We start from the raw sequence: 20,216 nt of genomic DNA, 5'->3' as shown, positions 1-20,216 counted from the left end.
ACTCTTCAGGACTTAAGGATAGCTCAGTGGTTTGAGCATTGGCCTGCTAAACCCAGGGTTGTGAGCTCACTCCTTGAGGAGGCCACTTAGGGATCTGGGGCAAACAGGTTTTAAAAAAAAAAAGACCTCTCAGGTGCTTGGTCCTGCCAAAAGGATAGGGGACTGGACTTAATGATTTCCCAAGGTCCCTTCCAGTTCTATGAGATGTGTGTCTTCAATTTTCCAGTTCTTATAAGCGTCCTTTTGTGTTTAAACTCAATGAAAATGTCTGTTAAGCCAAGCTGGTCGCCTGCTATATTTGCTATTCTTTCTGCACAGGTCCTTAAACTTGTAAAAGTGGTGGGACCTTGACCTGTTCAACCCTTTTTCTCCCCCATTCCTGGCCCCCTGGCTGGGACAATAGTTGTAAGAGAGAGATCCATTTAACATCCAGGTTCAGCAGGGAGTGAAGCTGTTTAAGTGTGTGACACCCTTTTCCCTGAATCAGTGCAAACGGAGAGCCTCAGCAAAGACTTAAGAAATGTTAAGTCATGCTGCATTGCTGAAAATACTGGGTATTACTATATTGCTAGAAATACTGGGTTAGATAGTCAACTAGCCTGAACCAGAAGTTCATTTTAACATGAATTGATTTCAGCCGCACTATACTAGTTCACACCAGCTGAGGATCCCATCTGACATCTTTTGTAGAAACTTAAAATCCGCTCTAGGTGTGTTTTGTTTGGGAGATTCCAAGGCACGATCTGTAAAATGAGAGCTTGTATTAACCCCATGGCTGGGCCATAGTACCAGCTGGTTATTTTATAGTCCACCAACCTGAATTTCAGTTGTTCGTTTGGTCTTGTTGGATATAGCAGTTTTCCTTCACTCCCTGCTCTCATCACCCGTAGAGTGTTTCTGTGCCCTGTTAAACAGCTACAGTGTTCTGTCCCAGAAGGTGGCTGCTTTTGTGATGAACGAAATGATTACTGTGTGGTGTTGGTATTTCAGTTTGAAGGTTTCAGTGACTGCTTCTGTCAAAGAAGGGTGTAATGAATGCTGGATGTTACTTGTTGGAGTTAAGGCCAAACTTGTGTCTTCTCCACATTGGGTAAGTGTGTCTGAGGAGCCGCAATGTGCCCCAGTGCATCAGGGTTATGTAGACATGTTCCGCAGACGCAAAGTAGACTTATGCTGGCGTTATTTACTTTAATACAGGGGTCAGCAACCTTACTGATGTGGAGTGCTGAAACTGGACCCTTTAACCTCTATTACAGGCTGAGTGCTGGTGATACCCCCACCCCACCACCAGGCTACCTCTTTGCTCACCCTCCCTGCCAGAGTCCCTCTTGGACCAGGTCCTACCTCCATGTCGAACGCCCTGCCCCACGTGGCGACTTACCAGGCAGCAGTTCCACAGGCCACACAGAGCACAGGCAGGGGCTGGACTGCTCCACGTGGAGGGGGCAGGAAGTAAAGGCTCACAGCCCAGGTGTGTGCTTATCCACTGGCTGTCCAGTGGGGCTCGCCCATCCCTCTCTGCTCCCCTGCTGCATGGGGGGAGGAGGAGCGGGGCTGAGCTCCCACCACGTGACCCTGTAAAGAGTGGCACGTGTATCAAGGATTGCTGAGTCCTGCTTTAACATGTTATCAGGTTAACCTGCAGTGGTGGTGTTTCTATTTTACAGTGGTGCAATGCACCTGTATTTGGGTTTTGCACGTGTTCCTGTACTGATTTAAAAAATAAAAACAGGAATCTAGTGGAACCCTAAAGACTAACAATTTTATTAGGACAAAAGCTTTCGTGAGTTGCTACTCACTTCATCAGATGCATGAAGTGAAACATAAAGAAACAGAGTAGGGATACAGATATGGGAGTGTAACACCAGAGCTCATTCAGTCAGGGTAGATGTGGGTAAGAGGTGAGAATACCTAAAGTGGAATGTTACTTATTGCAATGAGAGAGCCATTCCCAGTCCCTGTTTAGACCCATTCTGGTGGTGTCAAATTTACATATGAATTGCAGCTCAGTGCGCAAATTCACCATCGTTAGAGCCTTGGTTTGTCAAAACACCTGATTAATCAGAAGTCAAATAAATGGGTTAGCGCAGTAATGATGGTGTGGAAGCCACGCTCCAGTTAAGATTCAAGATACTTCTACATGTAAGTCCAGTTTCCATTTCTCCCATGTTTTCCCCCAGGACTGAGAGAGACTGATTTTCTGGAAATTGTGGCTTGCCAGATCTCCTCAGAGGGTAGATCTTTTCTCTGGAGTGCTGGTGAAGGACAGTCAGAAGAGGAGCGAGGAAGGACAGTGTATAAGTATTTCCACAAGGAGAAAAGGGCTCCTTACACTAGCAGAAAAAAGCATAAGAACCAATGGCTGGAAGCAGAAGCCAGACAAATTCACACTGTAGTAAGGCACAGATCTTTTTAATGGGGATGGTAGTTTCTCCGTCTCTTCATATCTTCAATTCAAGGCCAGGTGCCTTTCAGAAATGAAGCTTTAGCTGAACACAAGGCATTCGTTAGTCCAACAACTTGAGCTCAATACTGGGGTAGCTGGGTGATATTTAACAGCTTCTGTTATACAGGAGGTCAGATTAGATGTTCTAATGCTCCCTTGTGTCCTTAAACTCTTTTTCAATGTGAATCTGTGATTGAAGGCTCTGGCCCTAATCTTACCTCGTGGAGGCTGGTAGCCATTTGACTTCCCTGGGAGCAGGACCAAGCCCCATCTATGCACTTTTTTTATTAGCCTTTCATTTGAATGTGCAGGTTCTTTGCTAAGATTTATGAGCAGCTATCCATTGCTGTGAGAATCCTCACATTCTAGCTTTAATCCAGACACCCTTCTGCTTTTCTGAGCTGTTTTGCAAAGAGGTTGGACTCGTTACACTCTGTGTATGCCTGAATGCTGGACAGTTTCTCTGCTTGTGCCTGCTGTCAAGTCAACAGCATTGCTATTTGTGTGACATTTTCTTTCCTTTCCCTTTTTATTTTCTGTAAACTTGTTGTCCTTACTTGCTTATCAGCAATGTTTTCAGCCATAGTTAGTGACACACTTTGCAAATTGACATTGGTGTGTGTTCAGCTGCTTGCCAGATGAATATTGGCTTTTCAACTGTCAGATCAATGATCTCAAGTGGTCTTACATATCCATTTTATCATATCCCAAAACTACTTAGAGAGACATTTTTCGAATACTCTAAAATTCCCAGACCTATGCAGAGGAAATGGGCATATGTGTAAGAGGAGCAGACGCGCACACTTGTTGCAGTAAACCAATAAGATTGTATTTCCCTACTGGTTTTGTCATATTCTGCAAATAATCCCCACTCTGTGGTTCAGTAACATCCACATCCTCACACGTCAGTCCCTGTCTGGATAAGTAACACTGGTGATTTATAATATTTCATAAAGCAATTTATTTTACTTTTCCTAGAACAAATTTGCACTGATCCGCTAACTGTGCTCTGACGAAGGACGTAGCCATTCACAAATATATTGCAATCATCAGTGGCTAAACAGTCTCCAGCTCTGTCTGCCAAAGCATTCTGCCCATCAGAACTGTATTCCTTGGAACCTTCACTAGCTCAAGCCACTTGCTGAGGCCAACTGGCTCTTAACCATGAAGACGGAAGGCTTATATTTGGCTAAATATAGGAAGAACAGGCTTGTTCTTGGTGGCAGTGGAAAGAATTTGTTTAGTCTCAAACCACCGAATTTAGGCTTGTTTTGCAAACTGAATGGAAAAGGAAATTAAAAAAAGGAAACAAGGAAGGCCAGGGAAACTTTCCTGTTTGCTGTAAGTTACAATTATTTTATAAATATAGATCCTCCACACAAGGCTTTGCAATATTTAATAACTAATACAGTTGTACATTGTTTTGTAAATGTATAAAGAGTTACTTAAGAGCTAGGCTTTATCAATACCAGGGCAATGTAAAAATGAGTTAAAATATCTTTTCCTAGTGTGGCAAAACTCAGTCTGTGCCCTGTGGGTCCTGTGCTTCTAGGCAGTTATTGTAGGCCTCAAAGAGTCACTGTGACCCTCCACATTGCCTCTCACGTTTTTCTAGAGGCCAGGGTCACAAGTTACTGAGCCACACTCATCATTGGCACATAGGATTGGGGTGAAACCCCTCCATAATCCTGGCCCCACTCTCCCAGAACAGACTATGGTGTGGAGAGGTCCTACCCACTACTGTAGGTTTCCAGCCCAGGGACCCTAGGTAACAGAAACTGTTGGAAGAAGAGCAGCCCAGTACAGCAGCCTTGTCCCTGGGCCATTTCTCCAAATGCTCCCCTAGTACCTTCTCCCTGGTACTGAAGGAAATCTTCTCTCCTTCAGCACCAGCACACCTTCCTCAGCTCTCCAGCAAACACACTTCCTCCTCTCAGTTCTTCGCTCAGCCTCATCCCATGATTTACCTGAGGGGAAGCCTTTTAAACTAGCCCAGAAGGCCTTAATTGGTAGCTGTGCCTAATCAGACTGCTGCTTCAGGCTAGTTCTTCAGTAGCCTCAGGTGCCTGTTTGCCTTGATTTACATAGCAGCAGTTTCTAGCAGCTTGTTCAGAGAACAGAAAACCATTCACCCTTCTCCTGGTATGTCTCCCCTTCACCAAACTATGGTAGCCAGCTGTCCTGGGTCTGTAGCACTAGGTTACTTGTAATTCCTTATGTTATTAAAATTGGAAGATTATCATCAATCTCACTTACTTTTCATTCTGTACTGCATTACACTTCCCTCCACTTCAATGTCTGATTTTAACTGGTCGGTTTTCCTTTCTGTTTATATTCAGTTTCCGTTTCTGGTTCTTATGCCACAGGACATTAATCCATTGGGCAACCTCTGTGTAAATCAGATTTTGCATAATTGGGGAGGGGTTTAGGGAGATCGCTGGAATTCCCCTGACTGGGGAAGTGGGCAGCTGGAGCCTCTGCAGAGCTCTGCTTCTCCTCGGCTTCCTCCAGCTGCGGGAAACGGGGGAGCAGCAGCCCTCTGCTGCCATTCCAGTTGCCTGCTTCCCCTGGCTGGCAGAAGCAATGAGGCCGCCGGCTCCAGCTGCCAGGTTCCCTCAGCTGGGGGAAGAGAGTGTGTGTGTGTGTGTGTGTGTGTGTGTGTGTCGGAGGGGGGACTTCCATGCAGCCCCTGGCATCTCCCAGCTGGGGCGGGGGGCACACAGCTGCTTGAGGCGTGCTTTCTCACAGCTGAAGGAGCCAGGGGGCTGGGGTGGGGGTGGCGGTTTCGATTTGCATTTAACTCACATTAATGCAAGTTATGCACAAATCGAAATGGCCCTTCTCGCGGATTTACTGTAGGATATCATGGAGTTTGGTGGCACATACTGCAGGGGAATGACACAGGGAATGCAACCTAGTTTAATTAGCTGTAAAACATTTGTTTGCAAACAGAAATCTGATTTAAGGAAGTTAAGGCAAAATTGTTAGAGTCCAGCTAACACCTTTAACCTGAAGGAGTCTCTGCGGCTCTGAGGGCTCTGTGGAGAGGGGCACACACCGTGGTCCAGGCAGTATGGAGAGCTGACTGTCCCTGGTGCCGCCCATGCCACCCAATGTCCTGCCTCTTCCAGAAACTCAGAGCTGCACTGCCCAGGGGCCTGCAGAAACTGTTGGCTCCCTTGAGGACAGTGGTTGTGCTGGGAACTGCTACTGTTTTAACTGCTAGCCCTGTGCAGTCCTACTTACAAGCCAGCACAATCCAAGGCTCTGGTGTGTCTTCTTTTAAAGCACCAATGGGCATCCTAGGCTCGCGAGTGAGCCAGATGAGTGGCCCTCCTTTAGCTCAATGGTCTGCAAGATTGTAGTAACCAAGATGGTCTCCCAGGACAGGGTAGGTTTGCTACGTGTGCTTGTGTACCTAGAATTTGCAGGGTGTGCTGACCTGAAGTATAGCAGAGGGAACGCACACCTGTCACTGTTGATATTGTGTGCAATCAGCACCTGCCTCACATTACGTGCCCTTGCTTTATGTGCGTGTCACTTTAGTACTCCTGGTAGGGCAAAATGATGTGTGGAAACCAGCAGAATCTGGCAACCCTGTGCACGGACAGTGGTAAACAAAATATATTGCAGGCTGCACAGAGAACCAAGATGGTTTGCAAGTTGCCCTCCACTGCTTTAAAGGGTCAGGACTGAAAAAGAGGCTCTCTTTTGCAGAACCATCTACGTCCCCCTCGTGTTGCATTCACGATTCAGAACTGTTGACCTCACACTGCTCTCAGTGCCATGGGATAGTAGTCGTCGTGTCACAGACACCAGACTTAGTGGGCAAGTCCAGCTGGAGGAGAGAGATTAGATAAGAAAAAGAGTTTCTATTTAGACACACAGCTATCTGGATAATCAACAGTCAAGTAAAGGAAATAACCCTTGTAAAAAGTGCACAACCTCTAAATGGGGTTTGGATGCAATGTGATACACTGAAAAAAATTCCTCTGCATCTTTTAAAAACTCTTTTCCAGTGTCGCCTTGAAGATAATCTAGTTTAAAACAATGAAAAACCGCACAGATCATAGGATGCCCCGAATCCATTCCTTTTGTCAGAAAACAGGCCTTTAAACTTCCCCCAACTTTTTCATATGTTGCAAATACTGATAATGTTGTTGTGACAGCCTATTTGGAAATCTGAAATGTCCAAGTTCGGATGGAGAATGTGAGGCACCCCCTTGGCTGTGTCTGCTGGCAGGAATTCCCTCGAGCTTCAGGTTCCTGCAGAAAGGAGCATGGGGAGAACGTATTCACTTTCAGTGTAACGGGCACACGCTTTTTTTGTTTCGTTAGGTGTTTAAGAGGATAGTGTCAGTTTTGTGGGAAATGTACCATAACAGAACAAGAAGTCCTGTGGCGCCTTATAGACTAACAGATATTTTGGAGCATAAGCTTTCATGGGCAAAGACCCGTTTCATCAGATGCATGATTCCCCAAAAGCTTATGCTCCAAAATATGTTATCTATAAGGTGACACAGGACTTCTTGTTGTTCTGGTTGATACAAAGTAACGCGACAACCTCTCTGATACTTACACCATAACAGATACATTTGCTCCACTAAAGCAAATACAGACTATGGACATATGTGGATGGATGGCTAGCTAATTTCATTGGTTTTGCCCTTGATTTTGAGGAGGACACACAATCTAATCTAGTATTTGTAGCAAGGGGCAAAGAGCCAGGATTTGTGGGTTGTATTGATGGCTCCCCCACTCAGTAGCTTGATCAAGTTACTTGCAAACATTTGGTCCCATAGGTAAATCTCAAGCATAGCTCTCCTGGATTCTGTTTTCCCAACTGTAAAATGGGGATAAAGGTCTTCTCTACGTCACAGGGGTATTGCAAGATATAGTGACTGCATGAAGTGTCTTTAGAGCGTTGGATGGCACATGCTATGGAGGGGCAAACCATGTCTCTTTGGACAGATGTGATGACTCCTTCCTTTTTCATGGGAAAGTAAACAGCTGAGCCATAATCCAGGTGATGTGAGAAGCCTAACAGAAGACTTCATTTGACACTCTTCTATTCCTCCCCAAGTTTAGCAAGTGTAGCTGCACAAGCATGCCAGCATGCGAATGCCATGAATTTGGGGAGAAGATGCTTTGAAATTTGTAGAAATGGGAGAGCGTTTGGTAGGGCACAGAGTGAGAACAATCAAGGCTTTGGTAAAAAGTAAGGTCTGACTAGAGAGAGTTGGCAGTCAGGGGCTGGATTTTGTTTGTTAGTTTTCCTTTCTAATTTTGTCTCTTGCTGCTCAGTTTTAGCAACTCCTGTTACATTTAAAAAAAAACTTTCTCCCTGAATGTGAACTGTGTGAAGAACTCTGAAGCAGACCTCTTTGAACCAGAGGGCTCCAGGCTGGTGGCATGGTGCTGGGGCATAGCCAAAATTCCTTTGGTCCAAAACTTATCAAAGTCTTCCTCAGAGCTGTTCCTTGCCTAGCTTCTATCCAAAATGATATTTTTACTGCAGAGATTGGGAGAAGCCAACCCTTCGGATCGTTGGCCTAGAAGGGACTGCTAACCAACACTGCAACAAGGCTGGACTCTTTCAAAGGGGACCAATGCAATTAGACATGCGGTGGGACTTGGCCACCATTTTCTTGAGGGAAGTTCAGAGGTATGTGATAGGTTTTGGAACATCTGGGAAGGCAGCGTCACAGCTCTCCTATTTTGTTGGAAAGAGACACAGCACTCATCCTGTAAGGGCTGGGGGGAAGTGTTGTTGTGAGATGTGAGACGCAAAACTATCTGGAACTAGGTGGCTTAGCCTGCTAAGTCAGTTCTGAAATGTAGACTCATTTGGCAGGGATCAGACACACTGGTTTCTCAGGTGTCCTGAAGGCATCTTTGTTACCGAAGTCTAGGATTAGCTGCCTGTGTGGGGGACTTGCAAGGCCTCCATCACTGTAGTATCTGAGTCCCTCATTCTTATCTTCCCAATCTCTGTGAGGAAGGAGAATGGCATTAGCCCCATTTTACAGGTGAGGGGCCTGAGGCACAGAGAGGGTCAGTGACATGCCAAGGTCGATGGGAGGTCCCTGACAAAGGCAGCAATTTGAATCCAGCTTTCCAAGGCTGGGGCTAGGACTCTAACCACTTGGAAGTCCTTCCTTCCATAGCAACAAATCTGCAGCATTTGTCTAGCTCATTGGTTCTCAAACTCTGGCGTCGGGCCCCAAAGGAGGTGGCAACCCCATTTTAATGAGGTCATCTGGGCTGACTTTTTTTAACTTTCTGGGCCCCAGGGCCAATGCCCCAACACCCAGGGCCAAAGCTTCAGCCCAAAGGCTTCAGGCCTGGATGTCAGACTTCAACTTACAGGCCCCTGCCTGGGGCTGAATCCCTTGGGCTTTGACTTCTGCCTCCACCTCTCACAGAATGGTGGGATCGGGGCTTTGAGTAGGATTGGAGGGTTCAGTCTTCAGTCCCCCTTCCTGGGGTCATGTACAGGTTCACCCTCCTTGGTCCAGTACCCTGGGGACCTGAACGGGCCTGGACCAGGGATTTTGCCAGATCAGGGGTAGTCAATTCTGCTCCCTTGCTGGCCTGAGCTCCTGCTCCCAGACTCCTTGGCCAGGAGCTTTCAGCGCAGACCCAGCCATGGCTTTCCTGGGGCCGTGGCTTCCCACTGTGAGCCACCCTTCCACCCCCTGGGCTGCCAGCTCATGAGCCTGGCCGCTGGTCCCACTGCTGCTGCCAGCCGGGCTCCCTGAATGCCGCTGCCAGACCAGCTGTGGCTGCTGTGCCCTGGGCTCCTGCCTCTGGCCTGCCTGGCCCCTTCTCCTCCCAGCCCTGGGACTCTCAATGGTCCTGCAAGATCTGTGGTCCTGCCGGATGATGGATGTTGCTGGACGAGAGAGTGCTGGATTTGTGAGTTTGTCTGTGGTAGCTTTGTCATCAGAAGAAGGTTACAGAGCAATGAAGTTTGAGACTCCCGAGTCTAGCTGTGTTTTCTTTTATGTTCCTACTTTTTCTCTCCATTTCTCTCATCTGCCAATATAACCTATTTGCATGTGCAGCAAATTGAATTGTTTGACTTAGGGACTTGTTTGGGGCAGGCACAGGCGGGTGCCAAAGAGCAAGTGGCAGCTGCTGACTCTAATGAGGGAGGAAACGGAAGAGGAGAGGGAATAGTAGACGGAGAACGAGGCTAGCGGCGTGCAAGAGATTGCAAACAGTGTCCACCTCCCAGTGGCATGGTTCTCGGAAAGGACAACCATGAGCACCAAAACTGCATAAAAGATAGCTGGTGAGGATTGTGCAGGGGTCTGTGGAAGGCGTGTTGGGCACCAGCAGGGTTTGGAGATGTATTGAGCTGCACGAGAGCAGGCTGCAGGCTCGGGTATTGAGAAGATGGTGTTGGACTGTCATTGCTCAGGGTTGTTTTTTCAGATATCCCCATTGAATGGCTGTGGTGTTACTTTGCACAGTGGAGCAGCTCCCCCAGTAAATCATTCTCTCCATCAGTCACAATCAGAGAAACACTCATTGCCCCAGATTACACCTGGAAATGGAGCTGTTGAGAGCAACAAACTTGACTAGCCGGTGCAGGCAAATGTAGGTGAAAATGAGGGGCTTGAACATGCTGACTTCTTTCTTTGGGTTTGCAGGAGACAACAGAGGCCAGCTGGAGGAAACAAATCGCAGCAGCAGCACACAGATCATCAGCAAGGTCCTGCCAAACACAACAGGGAACACCAGAAACTTTACCAGGGAGGCCAACCCCCTCACTCCTCAGGGAGGCAAAGCCACCACGGCTACAGCCAAAACCGGCGATGGCACCACAACCAGAAGCACTCGCCCAACGACAAGGACGCGCACAGAAATGCCAAAGAGACTGAGAATTTGAAAATCGAGGATGCCTCCGTCTGCACGGTGCACATCCCCCTGGAGATGCACCGCAGCACAGAGGTGGTGGACAGACCATCTCAGCAGTATATTCAGGAGCCGGAAACCAAGCGGAGAGACAGTGTTCATGAGCGCAGCGGGGAAAGGCCCAAAGTCAATTTGCTCCAATCTTCCAAAGATCGACTGCGAAGAAGACTAAAAGAAAAGGTACTAGTCCTGCTGAGGAGCTGAATTTTCCTTCAGAAAAAGCCCAACTATTGACTGTTCCACACACAGCTATGTGGCAAGGTGACATAGGGCCTTGTTCCTGACCACACCCAAATTTATTGTCTCATCTCTTCAGGTCAACACTACATTTGGTGGGTGGCAGGGTTTTTGTGGTCCTTTAACAGGCGTTTTACTGGCGCACTGCTGAGTCTCTTGATCTAACTGCACCTGGCTTGTTTGGGGCTCATGTTAAAACTGAGCTTCAAAGGAGAAATTGTGGACTTCATTTGACAAAAAAACACTGCATGAAATGAGGGTTTATGAACCCAGAACAGGTGCGTGGACATCTCGTGGTCCATTTGCATATGCCGGTTGAATCTTTGGAGTGTTTCAAAATATGGCTGTGTCTTACAACACTAGATATTTAGATTCAGCCACCTATACCTGATATTCATTTATTTAGGTGGATGAACATATCAAAAGCACCCTTATCTTTACCCCTTCCCATGAACATTGCACAATAACAAAATTATTGTGCACAAGTGATAGACAAGAGAGTCTTTTTGGAGACCAAGTTTCAAACGTTTGAGGGTTTAATAGATAATCCTCCCACCTCCTGGAGGAGGAGGGCTTTCGTTGTAAATGTATTGGTGAACGTTGGAAAAAATCGGCACAAGTGAATTTTTGGCAAAAGTATCCAAATTTATAGTAAAAAAAAATAAACACATGTGCAGAACGCATCTAGTACATGAAATGAAACAAACATGAATATGAGCAGCTCTCGTGTTTGTCTGTGAGTGTGTGTACATACACCTATTTCTGTGTACTTGTATGTATGCTGTGTGGTTTTAGACAATTCTTAATATTCTCCTGTGTAAAAACACTGATGCAAGTCAAGCTGTTTTAAAATAATCACAAATTTCTTTCACTCAAACCATGCTTACTCCTTTGAGGGATTTTTATGGGCCTCTGTAGGATTATTTTTACGTGAGAGGAGACAGTTTGCAGGATCAAAACTGTAATCATAACTTCTAGGCGCCTTGGGTCATGTGACAGCAATGTTCCAGGTGAATGCTGAGCAAAGGTTGTGCCCCTTCTCCAGCGCTGACTTTGCACAGCCAGTCTTCTGATAGCTCCACCCATCAGGTTTAAAGGCCACACCTGGAGTTTGCTAAGGACTTCAGGAGACTTTCGCATAGTGTGGCACTGGTTTTACCAGTGGGATAAAAGGATAAGAGGAGACCAGCTCCTATCAAGTGTGTAATCTCCACTGTGTCTCCATCCCTAGCAAGAAGTTTCACAGCATGATTAAATGTTAAAAAGCTGCAGCACAGTGAGCAGTAATGTTATAAATTTAAATGCACAAAAGCCAGGAGATGAAAAATCAGAGCTCTTATGTTGACCAACTCATCCAGATTGTGCATATATTTCATGTAGTAGGTTGTTTAATTTACGTCCTGGTTTAGGTACTGGTGTGCCACTTATAATCTGAGCACCATTCACAGATTGTTGAATTTTTTTTTCGTAAAAGCCCATAAGACAGGAAAGCAGCATTATTCCCATTTTACAGAGGGGAAACTGAGCCAGAAAGGGATTTGCCCTGGCTCACACAGGAGTTATTTGACAAAGCCCTGAACTGAACTGAGATCTGGGTTCCAGACCACTGCTTGAGTATCTGGACTGTGAGTTTATTATACGAGAGGAAGAAAGGAACGATATCTATTGGGACCAGGCTGCTGCTAATAGTAGAGAAGGGAAAGTGAGAAGAGTGAAAGAGAGAGAGGATCACAACAAGAGGGTGCATCATAACATGTCTGACTTTCATGCAGCACTCACTTCACAAGAACAGCAGAAAAGGCTGCATCTCTGGCTTTTGTTGCTGAGCTAGCTACAGAAGCATTCTACTATTCAGTAATCCCTATTGCTGGCAGTATATTACAGAATCCTTCGGTGCTCGCTGATCATCATTGTGAGCTGCTCAGAAAGTTCTGTGTTGGGTTTGACTAGATTAGCCCTGTACTAAGCACTAAATCCAGATACTGTACAAGCACTAAGTAATCCCACCACCTCCCGGTTGCAAAGTTCAGTCTCCTGCTCCCCAAATGGGAAGTAACTAAACCAATGTCTACATATGCCCAGTATGACCTGGGTATTTCTGTGCGCCTGATGGATGCCTGAGCAGAGTCATGCCAAGTCCGCAGGTGCACAGTATCAGTAGTTCAAGCTTTTTTCTTCAGCCTAACCTGGCTCACAGGCACTTAGTACACAGGTAAATCTACCCCATGGGGACACTGAGGCACAGAGTCGTGATGTGATTTGCATAGGAGTCCCTGTCAGAGCAGTAATTACTGCTCCCAAATTCTCGTCTCCCAATCCCGACCTCAGATCACTAGCGTATGCCCCTAGAACGTGCCTAGTTTTAGATTTGATTGTATGACTCCTCTCATCCCCTACCCCCTGTTTTCTGCAGCAGAACAAGGGCTGATATATCTGTTTTTTCCTTGTGTAACAGATGCCTTGTCTTTCCCTTTTCACGGACCAGGACGAAGTGCCGGTAGAGGCGACCAACCCCCAAAAGAACAAAATGGACAAATTAATTGAAATCCTCAACAGCATGAGGAACAACAGCAGTGATGTGGATTCCAAGCTCACCACCTTCATGGAGGAGGCCCAGAACTCCACCAACTCGGAGGAGATGCTGGGTGAGATAGTCAAAACCATTTACCAGAAAGCGGTGACGGACCGCAGCTTCGCCTCCACAGCCGCCAAGCTCTGCGACAAAATGGCGCTCTTCATGGTGGAGGGGACCAAGTTCCGAAGCCTGCTTCTCAACATGTTGCAGGTAATTAGATAGTTGCAGCTGCTCCCCGTGTGTTATTACTAGAAAGAAGTCCAGGAATTCTGACCATAGTTGAGCTTTTCCCAAGTTCCATTCTTGCCCAATTAATTATAGAAAAGAAAAGTGTAAGTGGGAAGAGGCAGTGGTTTTTGTGTTTGTTTATGCAAGTGTTTCATGGTTACGACCAACTGATATAATTTTGTAGGCACCATCCGGTTAATATCCATTTCTCTCTCCCCTTCTATTTTAAAAGCTCAGCTTAACAAATGCTCATTCCCCAGGCATAGTCTCCATTGTTTTAACCCATAAAGCTCTAAAAGGTTTGGATCCTGAGTGCATCAGGGACCACCTCCTTGCGTATACAGTTCTCCAGAGGTTGAGATTCTTATTATCATACTTATCATACTATTACAGCACCTGAAGTCTTGGACCAATGTCAGAACGTGTTTGCTGAGTTTGTATCTAGACCCTTGCTGGCCTGAAGAGCTTGCAGTCTAAATAGACGAGATGGGCCAAGGAGGACAAAGGAGGGGTCTTTAGCTCATTTACAGACAGGAAGCTGAGGCTCAGGGGGATGAAGGCCAAGATCTCCAAAGGTGCACAAAGCCCAGAAGGTGCTTCTACAGTCCACAAGCCATTCTCTCCACCTAACCCCAAATGTACTCAGCACCTACGTTATCACTGTCAAAGGTCCCCAGGCGTCTAAATTTCTACCTGGGGGCAAGTGCACTGCTGGCTAAGGCAGGCATCTAGGTGACCTTTCTCCATGCCTAACTCCATCCTGATGCCCAAGGCAGGTAGGTGTTCCCCTCCATCTCATCTGTAGTGTCTGAAGCCAGTAGGTGTTCTCAAAGGCTTTCTCCAAAGTCCAGTTATGGATCTGAGCTGAAGCGACTGGCCCAGCATCACACAGGAAAGGCTATGGCAGTGCCTTCATTATGCAATCTCTCTTCCTACAGGATCCGGTGAGGCACTTGAGGTGATGGGCATTTGAGGAGACAGCCCTCTGACTTAAGTGGGAGAAAGCTGAGCAGTATCAATGGAGGGTCCTCCTCAGTGCTTGTATTTATGACTTCCCTTGTTCTGGCAGAGCCCGAGTTTGTCATCACATATCCTACAGCTCTTGAGCCTAAACATATGGAAGTAAATAGCTGAAAGTTGATTTGGTCCCATGTGAGCCCGGACTCAACTGTGCCGCCTCACAGGCAGCTCACTGCTGGAGCAGAACTGCTGTCACAGCTGCACTTACAACCCAGACAGTAATGATTTGTATGTGTGTAGGTCACTGATTACCATGGAGGACTTTTTTTATCAGCATACCCAGCACTGCGTTAACTGTACCATGTCCAAGAACACAGTAGAAAAGCAAAGTCAATTAAAAATTAAACTGACACCCCTGGCAATTAGACTATAATAATGATATATGTAAGCAGGGAAAACGGGATTGTCCCCTAGGCATGCGGCAAGCTGAGGAAGAGCTCAGGCTTGAACGTCGGTGTGGGTTTATTACACTGGTCTGCAACTCATCACATGATCAGTACGTGGTTATTTGCTTTCCGAGAGGGAGCGTCCTTGAGGCCCACACCCTTCCACACATCTTCTTTGTTCCCTGCCTGCACAGGGTACGTGCCGCTCCTGATTGGTTTGGCAAAGGAGGGTAGAGTGGACTCACAAAAAAGTTTGTCAGGCTCATTCATGAGTCAGCCGCAGTAATCCATAGACCTGCTTCTTTTCACAGCTCTGATGGCCTGGATCCCTGGAGATGTGCGGCTTCATCCTTGAATGTTGGGCTCAGTTGACTTTGCTATTTTGCAGGGAGGCTGGCCACCTTATGGGTCTGATAGGCTATGGGGCTTTTTTAACCTGTTTATGTTGGTCTGAAGCCAGCTCAGTTCAGCCCTGCTGAGGTGGTGCCAGCCTCAAAGCCCTGGGGGCATTTTTCCCCATGCCCTGGCAGGTAAAAGACCAGCACTTGGCTGACACATGTTAAGAAGCAGGACAGAGGCAGTCGAAACAATCAGTGCAGGAGTAGTGGGAGGAGCAGACATCCAGGGGAACAAAGTCAGGGGTCAGCACCAAATTGGAGTGCCAGTTACCAAAGCCAGAGGTTGAGCCAGAATCAGAACCATGAGTAGAAGCTGAGTGTTGAGGCTGAGGTCAGATACTACATGCCAGAACCAAAGGTCAAGCCACAGTCAGAAGTGGAAGGCAGGGATTGGAGCCTTTGGTGGTTGGAAGTGTTGTGTAAGGGTGAGAGCCAGCAGGCAGGTAAGGAGCAGGGCTGAAGCAGGAGCACCCTGAAAACCAGGAGCAATGGCCAGGTTGAGGCAGGAGTCAGGAACAGAGTTGGCACAGGGTATAGAAAGCAGGAAGCAGATGCAAGCGCAGAGACCAATGTGGCAGCTGCAGGGAATCACCTGGTTGCTCAGACAACTTCCTGTGCTGGCTTCTGGTTTAAATAGCGTAGTTGGGCTAATCAGGGAAGCCACGGAGTCCTTCAGTCTGGACTCCAAGGGTGGTGTCTGAGGCTGTAGTTCGAATGCCACCAGATTTCAGTGATCAGGATGCCTGGGAACTTATAGGCCTGGGTTTGAGCACTAGGGTGGAGGAAAGGAGCTTCTGGGAAATAGTGGCAAGGTGTCCCTGTCTCTCTCAACTAAGGCTGAGCAGGCTGATGTGAAGTATATGTGTGTCACCCAAATTATCCATCCTCTATCTCCTCTGAGCAAGTGTTCAGCATCAGAGGTTTAGTCATGGCTGCTGTGCCTCTCCCTGGGAAAGTGGAAAAGGTCCTGAAATGGCAGGAGATGAGGAGTCAAGGCTCTTGGGTATGGCTTTGCAATTGACTTGTGAGCTGACCCTGGGCGAGTCACAGTATCTCGCTGCATGTCAGTTTTCAGATTTCATTGACTTCTGTGGTGAAATACTGGGTGGTATGTGAAATGGGGGTGATAATACACTTAGCTACATGCTTGTTTTGTTCTGATCCCCAGTTAGCTCATGTGTAAATCACTTTCACATTTAAAGGTGCAATGTTAAGTATAAATCAAAACTTTCTGTTTAGTAAACTGCCTGTGCTCTTCTGCTTTGCCCTGTGCTCAGCCAAATTTCAGGAACTGGCACATCTGATGAAACTGTCCCTGAAGAAAGGAAGTTACACAGGGAAGGAATCAGAGGGGTACCTGATTAGTTTGTATCTGCAAAAATGAGAAGTCCTGTGGAACCTTACAGACTAACCGATTTATTGGAGCATAAGCTTCTGTGGGCAAAGACCCACTTCATCAGATGGAAAGAAAAGAATCTGCCCCATGTTCTTTGAAACTGCCAACTGTGTGCCTGCAATGTGATGAAGCTCCTCTGCAGTGTATGTCAATTTGTTTTCTGTATTAAATATCTGTTACAGTAACATGGTAAACATGAAAGTTAACCTGTAGACCCTGCTAGGTGCAAGAAATTCCAGCTCTCGTTTCCTGTTCATGCTAACAGATGGGGAAATCTTGACTATAGTGAAAGAGAAGTTCTATCACGCAAAGCTTTAAGTGGTGAGTCTTGTTTTCCAGTGGGTTTACAAGAAAACAGGGCTTTGCTTTCACAGCTCTGGGTCAATGAGCAGGCAGGCACACATAATGAGAATTGTAGCTAAGAATGGCTTGTTGATGCACAGATCTCAGAACAAGGAGGAGTCAGAAGGAATGACACCTGCGTCTTCTATAGCTAGACAAGCAGGTGTCAAACTGGGTGCTTATTTATCCCCTTGTGTATGCACATGTTCCCACAGCGAGGTCAGTTAGGCAGTGTGCAAGTGCTGTTCAAGGAGTTTGTTTTGTAGCTCGCTCCAGCACTGGTGGATTGGGATCGCACGGTGCTTGCATGCTGGTAAGCATCATTCAGGGACCTCAAGACCCTTCCACAAATATGTAACTAATTAAGTTATGTGAGGTATTTTGCCACGGAGTGTGACTAGTCCAAAGTCATGCAGCAACTCCATGACAGGGCTCTCTCCCTCTGGGATAGGTGGAGCTGAGGTTGGAACCCAGATCCCCGAAACCCAAAACTTGCTTTAGCTAGCATTTCGTGCTCCCTCATTGTGTCATCATGTACCAGTCCCTGCTTTCAGCTACTGCAGGAGGAAGGTGGCAGTTTTGTTTACGTGAGTTTTTGTGGCTTCAGAAGTTGCATGGACAATATGAACAGCTGTCAATTTACTAAAGGCAATTTAGGAGCTTTTTTTCATCTTTCCATTACCTTCCTGCTGGGCACCAGCCTAGAGGAGTCACTGGTCCTTTGAATATTTGAATATTCCTTTGAATCATGCTGCTACGTTAAAAAAAAAAATCCTCTGGTTTTGCCTCAGTTCTTGCTCTGGCATTTGGCTTTGGGGTGGAGATGATGCTAGGTGACTATATCCTGGCTGCGTGAGGTAGATAAGTCCTGTCCAGTGTTTCTCAAAGTGTGTTACGTGTACCCCAAAGGACTTCGAGGGGTACACAGCAGAAAATAAATGACTAAAAATCAGGAGATAAGCACCGGGATGGCACTGGGAGGGGGGCACATGGATAAAGCCACAGTCCCAAAATAGGTACTCGAATGTTTGAGTTTGGAAAACACCAGGCTTAGATCATCAAGAACAGGAATTTCTGAAAGCAGCCCTACACAAGCCAGGAGGAAATTAGATATAGCTGATCTGTAGTAATGTTACAGTGGTGCTTAGACATCATGCTTAGATTGGGATCCAACTAGACATAGGACAGGGAAAAAAGCAGTCATTATTTCCACGTAACTGCTGGGAATCTGCGACACAGAAGGCTGAAGTGAGTTGTCCCAGGGCACATGAGGAGGCTGTGGCAGAGTCCCAGCCCAGAGCCTTAATACAAGCCCATGCTTCCTTTTGCAAGACAAACTCCCAAGAAATCCTGCAGCAAAATCAGCAAAGGCTGAACTTGCCCTAGCGATTGCCACTTGTTCAAAAAGAGAAGAACTTGATTTTTTCCTTAATGAACTCCATGACCAGTCCATGATTTTGAGTACAAAAACCCTAGTAAATATCTCAGAGCTCTGATCGTAAGTGAGAGAGGGAAATAACACAAAATGCTCCCATAAAATACTCAGAGAGCTGAAGAGAAACCAGCACCTAACCCAACAGCAGGTGAGATTCTGCCAGTGGCAGTTATGAGTTGCTTTTTTCCATGAAATTTTTCAGACATTTCAGCAAAAATGAGAAGTCCCATAGCACCCGGAGGGGAAGGGGATAGCTCAGTGGTTTGAGCACTTGCTTGCTAAACCCAGGGTTATGAGCTCAATCCATGAGGAGGCCTTTTAGGGGTCTGGAGCAAACAGATTTAAAAAAAAATCTGTCAGGGATGGTGGTTGGTCCTGCCACGAAGGCAGGGTACTGGACTCAGTGACCTCAGGTCTATGAGATGTGTATCCCTATACATTATATTACCTTATAGACTAGCAGACAGTCTATATGGTACCACAGGACTTCCTGTTGTTTTTGCACATACAAACTAACATGGCTGCTCCCTGATACAAGTCATTTGACAGCCACATCTAGGATTAAAATAAACTGGCAAATCCCTAAAATGTTCACCTTCTGGGGTGTGTCTACACTTGCATTCCTCTTTTGAAAGAGGCATGCAAACAAGGTATAAATTTGCATATTCAACACCTCATTTGCATATTCTAATTTCAATAGAGCTTCTTTCAAAAGAAGGAAGCCAGTGTAGATGCTGTTCTTTTGAAAGTAAACCCATCTTTGAAAGAATGCTTCTTCCCCTTATTTAATGGGAAGAAGGATTCTTTCGAAGATGGGGTTTGCTTTCGAAAGAGCAGCGTCTACACTGGCTTTCTTCTTTCAAAAGAAGCTCTATCAAAATCAGAATATGCAAATGAGGCGCTGAATATGCAAATTTGTCCTTCTTTGCATTTTCAATTTACCTCATTTGCATGTCTTTCGAAAGAGGAATGCAAGTGTAGACACACCCCTGATGTTTAACAACCGCTGCCCCACAAACCTGAACCAACCCCCTTTAGGGATGGAACTTATTGCGGCAGAGCCTCCCACCTGGTGACCTCTCTGCTAGGTCCTTTGTGCCACTGCAGGAACCCTGTAAGGCTTTCTTTACAGCATGAGGTGTGGGGGCTTCTCAGTGAGGGTCCGTGATTTACCATCCTGAGAACTGTAAATGGGAAACTGAATCGCATGCATGCTTCTCTAAGGCTGTGTCTACACTAGCTCCGAACTTTGAAGGGAGCATGGTAAGTAGGGTGTGGGGCGATCATTAATGAAGTGCTGCGGTGCATATGCAGCACTTCGTTAAGCTAATTCTCCCCTGTGGCAACTCGAAGTGCCGGCTTGCGCGTAGCCGCCGCAGCTCACCTGCCAGTGCTTCGAAGTGCGTGGGCTACTCCCAAGTCCCTTTACTCCTCCAAATGTTGTACTTTCTTAATAATAGTAATTTTGAGGACTAAAGGGACTTGGAAGTAGCCCAGGCATTTCGAAGTACTGGTGCGTTAGCCACGGCTAGACAGACACCAGTACTTCGAAGTTTGCTACTTCGAAGTGTCCGTGGGGGAGAATTAGCTTAATGAAGTGCTGCATATGCACCGCAGCACTTCATTAATAATTTCCCCACACCCTACTTATCGTGCTCCCTTCGAAGTTGGGAGCTAGTGTAGATACAGCATACGAGCGTGAATGTCATACAAACAATGACTATTATTGCTGAACACTCTGGCAGCCAGGGAAGCTGCTACAGTCAGGGCTGGTGGGATGAATCCTAGCATTATATTTGAGTTGGTCTTGGAGAGAATCTTCCTCAGTGG

The 20,216-nt window shown here is 46.5% G+C and overlaps 1 protein-coding gene across 3 annotated transcripts in view; it reads left to right on the top strand.

The window, feature by feature from the left end:
• The window catches only part of CTIF (cap binding complex dependent translation initiation factor), a 323,006-nt gene that overhangs the window by 214,055 nt on the left and 88,735 nt on the right, over positions 1 to 20,216 (top strand). For 2 of the 3 annotated variants that reach the window (XM_074995804.1, XM_074995802.1), the window contains 2 exons: positions 10,105 to 10,549; positions 13,062 to 13,391. In XM_074995804.1, the coding sequence (XP_074851905.1) occupies positions 10,105 to 10,549; positions 13,062 to 13,391 (775 nt within the window). The remainder of the gene's footprint in view (positions 1 to 10,104; positions 10,550 to 13,061; positions 13,392 to 20,216) is intronic. The other variant, XM_074995803.1, reaches the window with a different exon arrangement.

This window comes from Carettochelys insculpta, chromosome 5 (genome assembly GCF_033958435.1).
Source record: "Carettochelys insculpta isolate YL-2023 chromosome 5, ASM3395843v1, whole genome shotgun sequence".
NCBI classification, from domain to species: domain Eukaryota; kingdom Metazoa; phylum Chordata; order Testudines; family Carettochelyidae; genus Carettochelys; species Carettochelys insculpta.
This window is presented reverse-complemented; position numbering and strand designations above follow the sequence as displayed.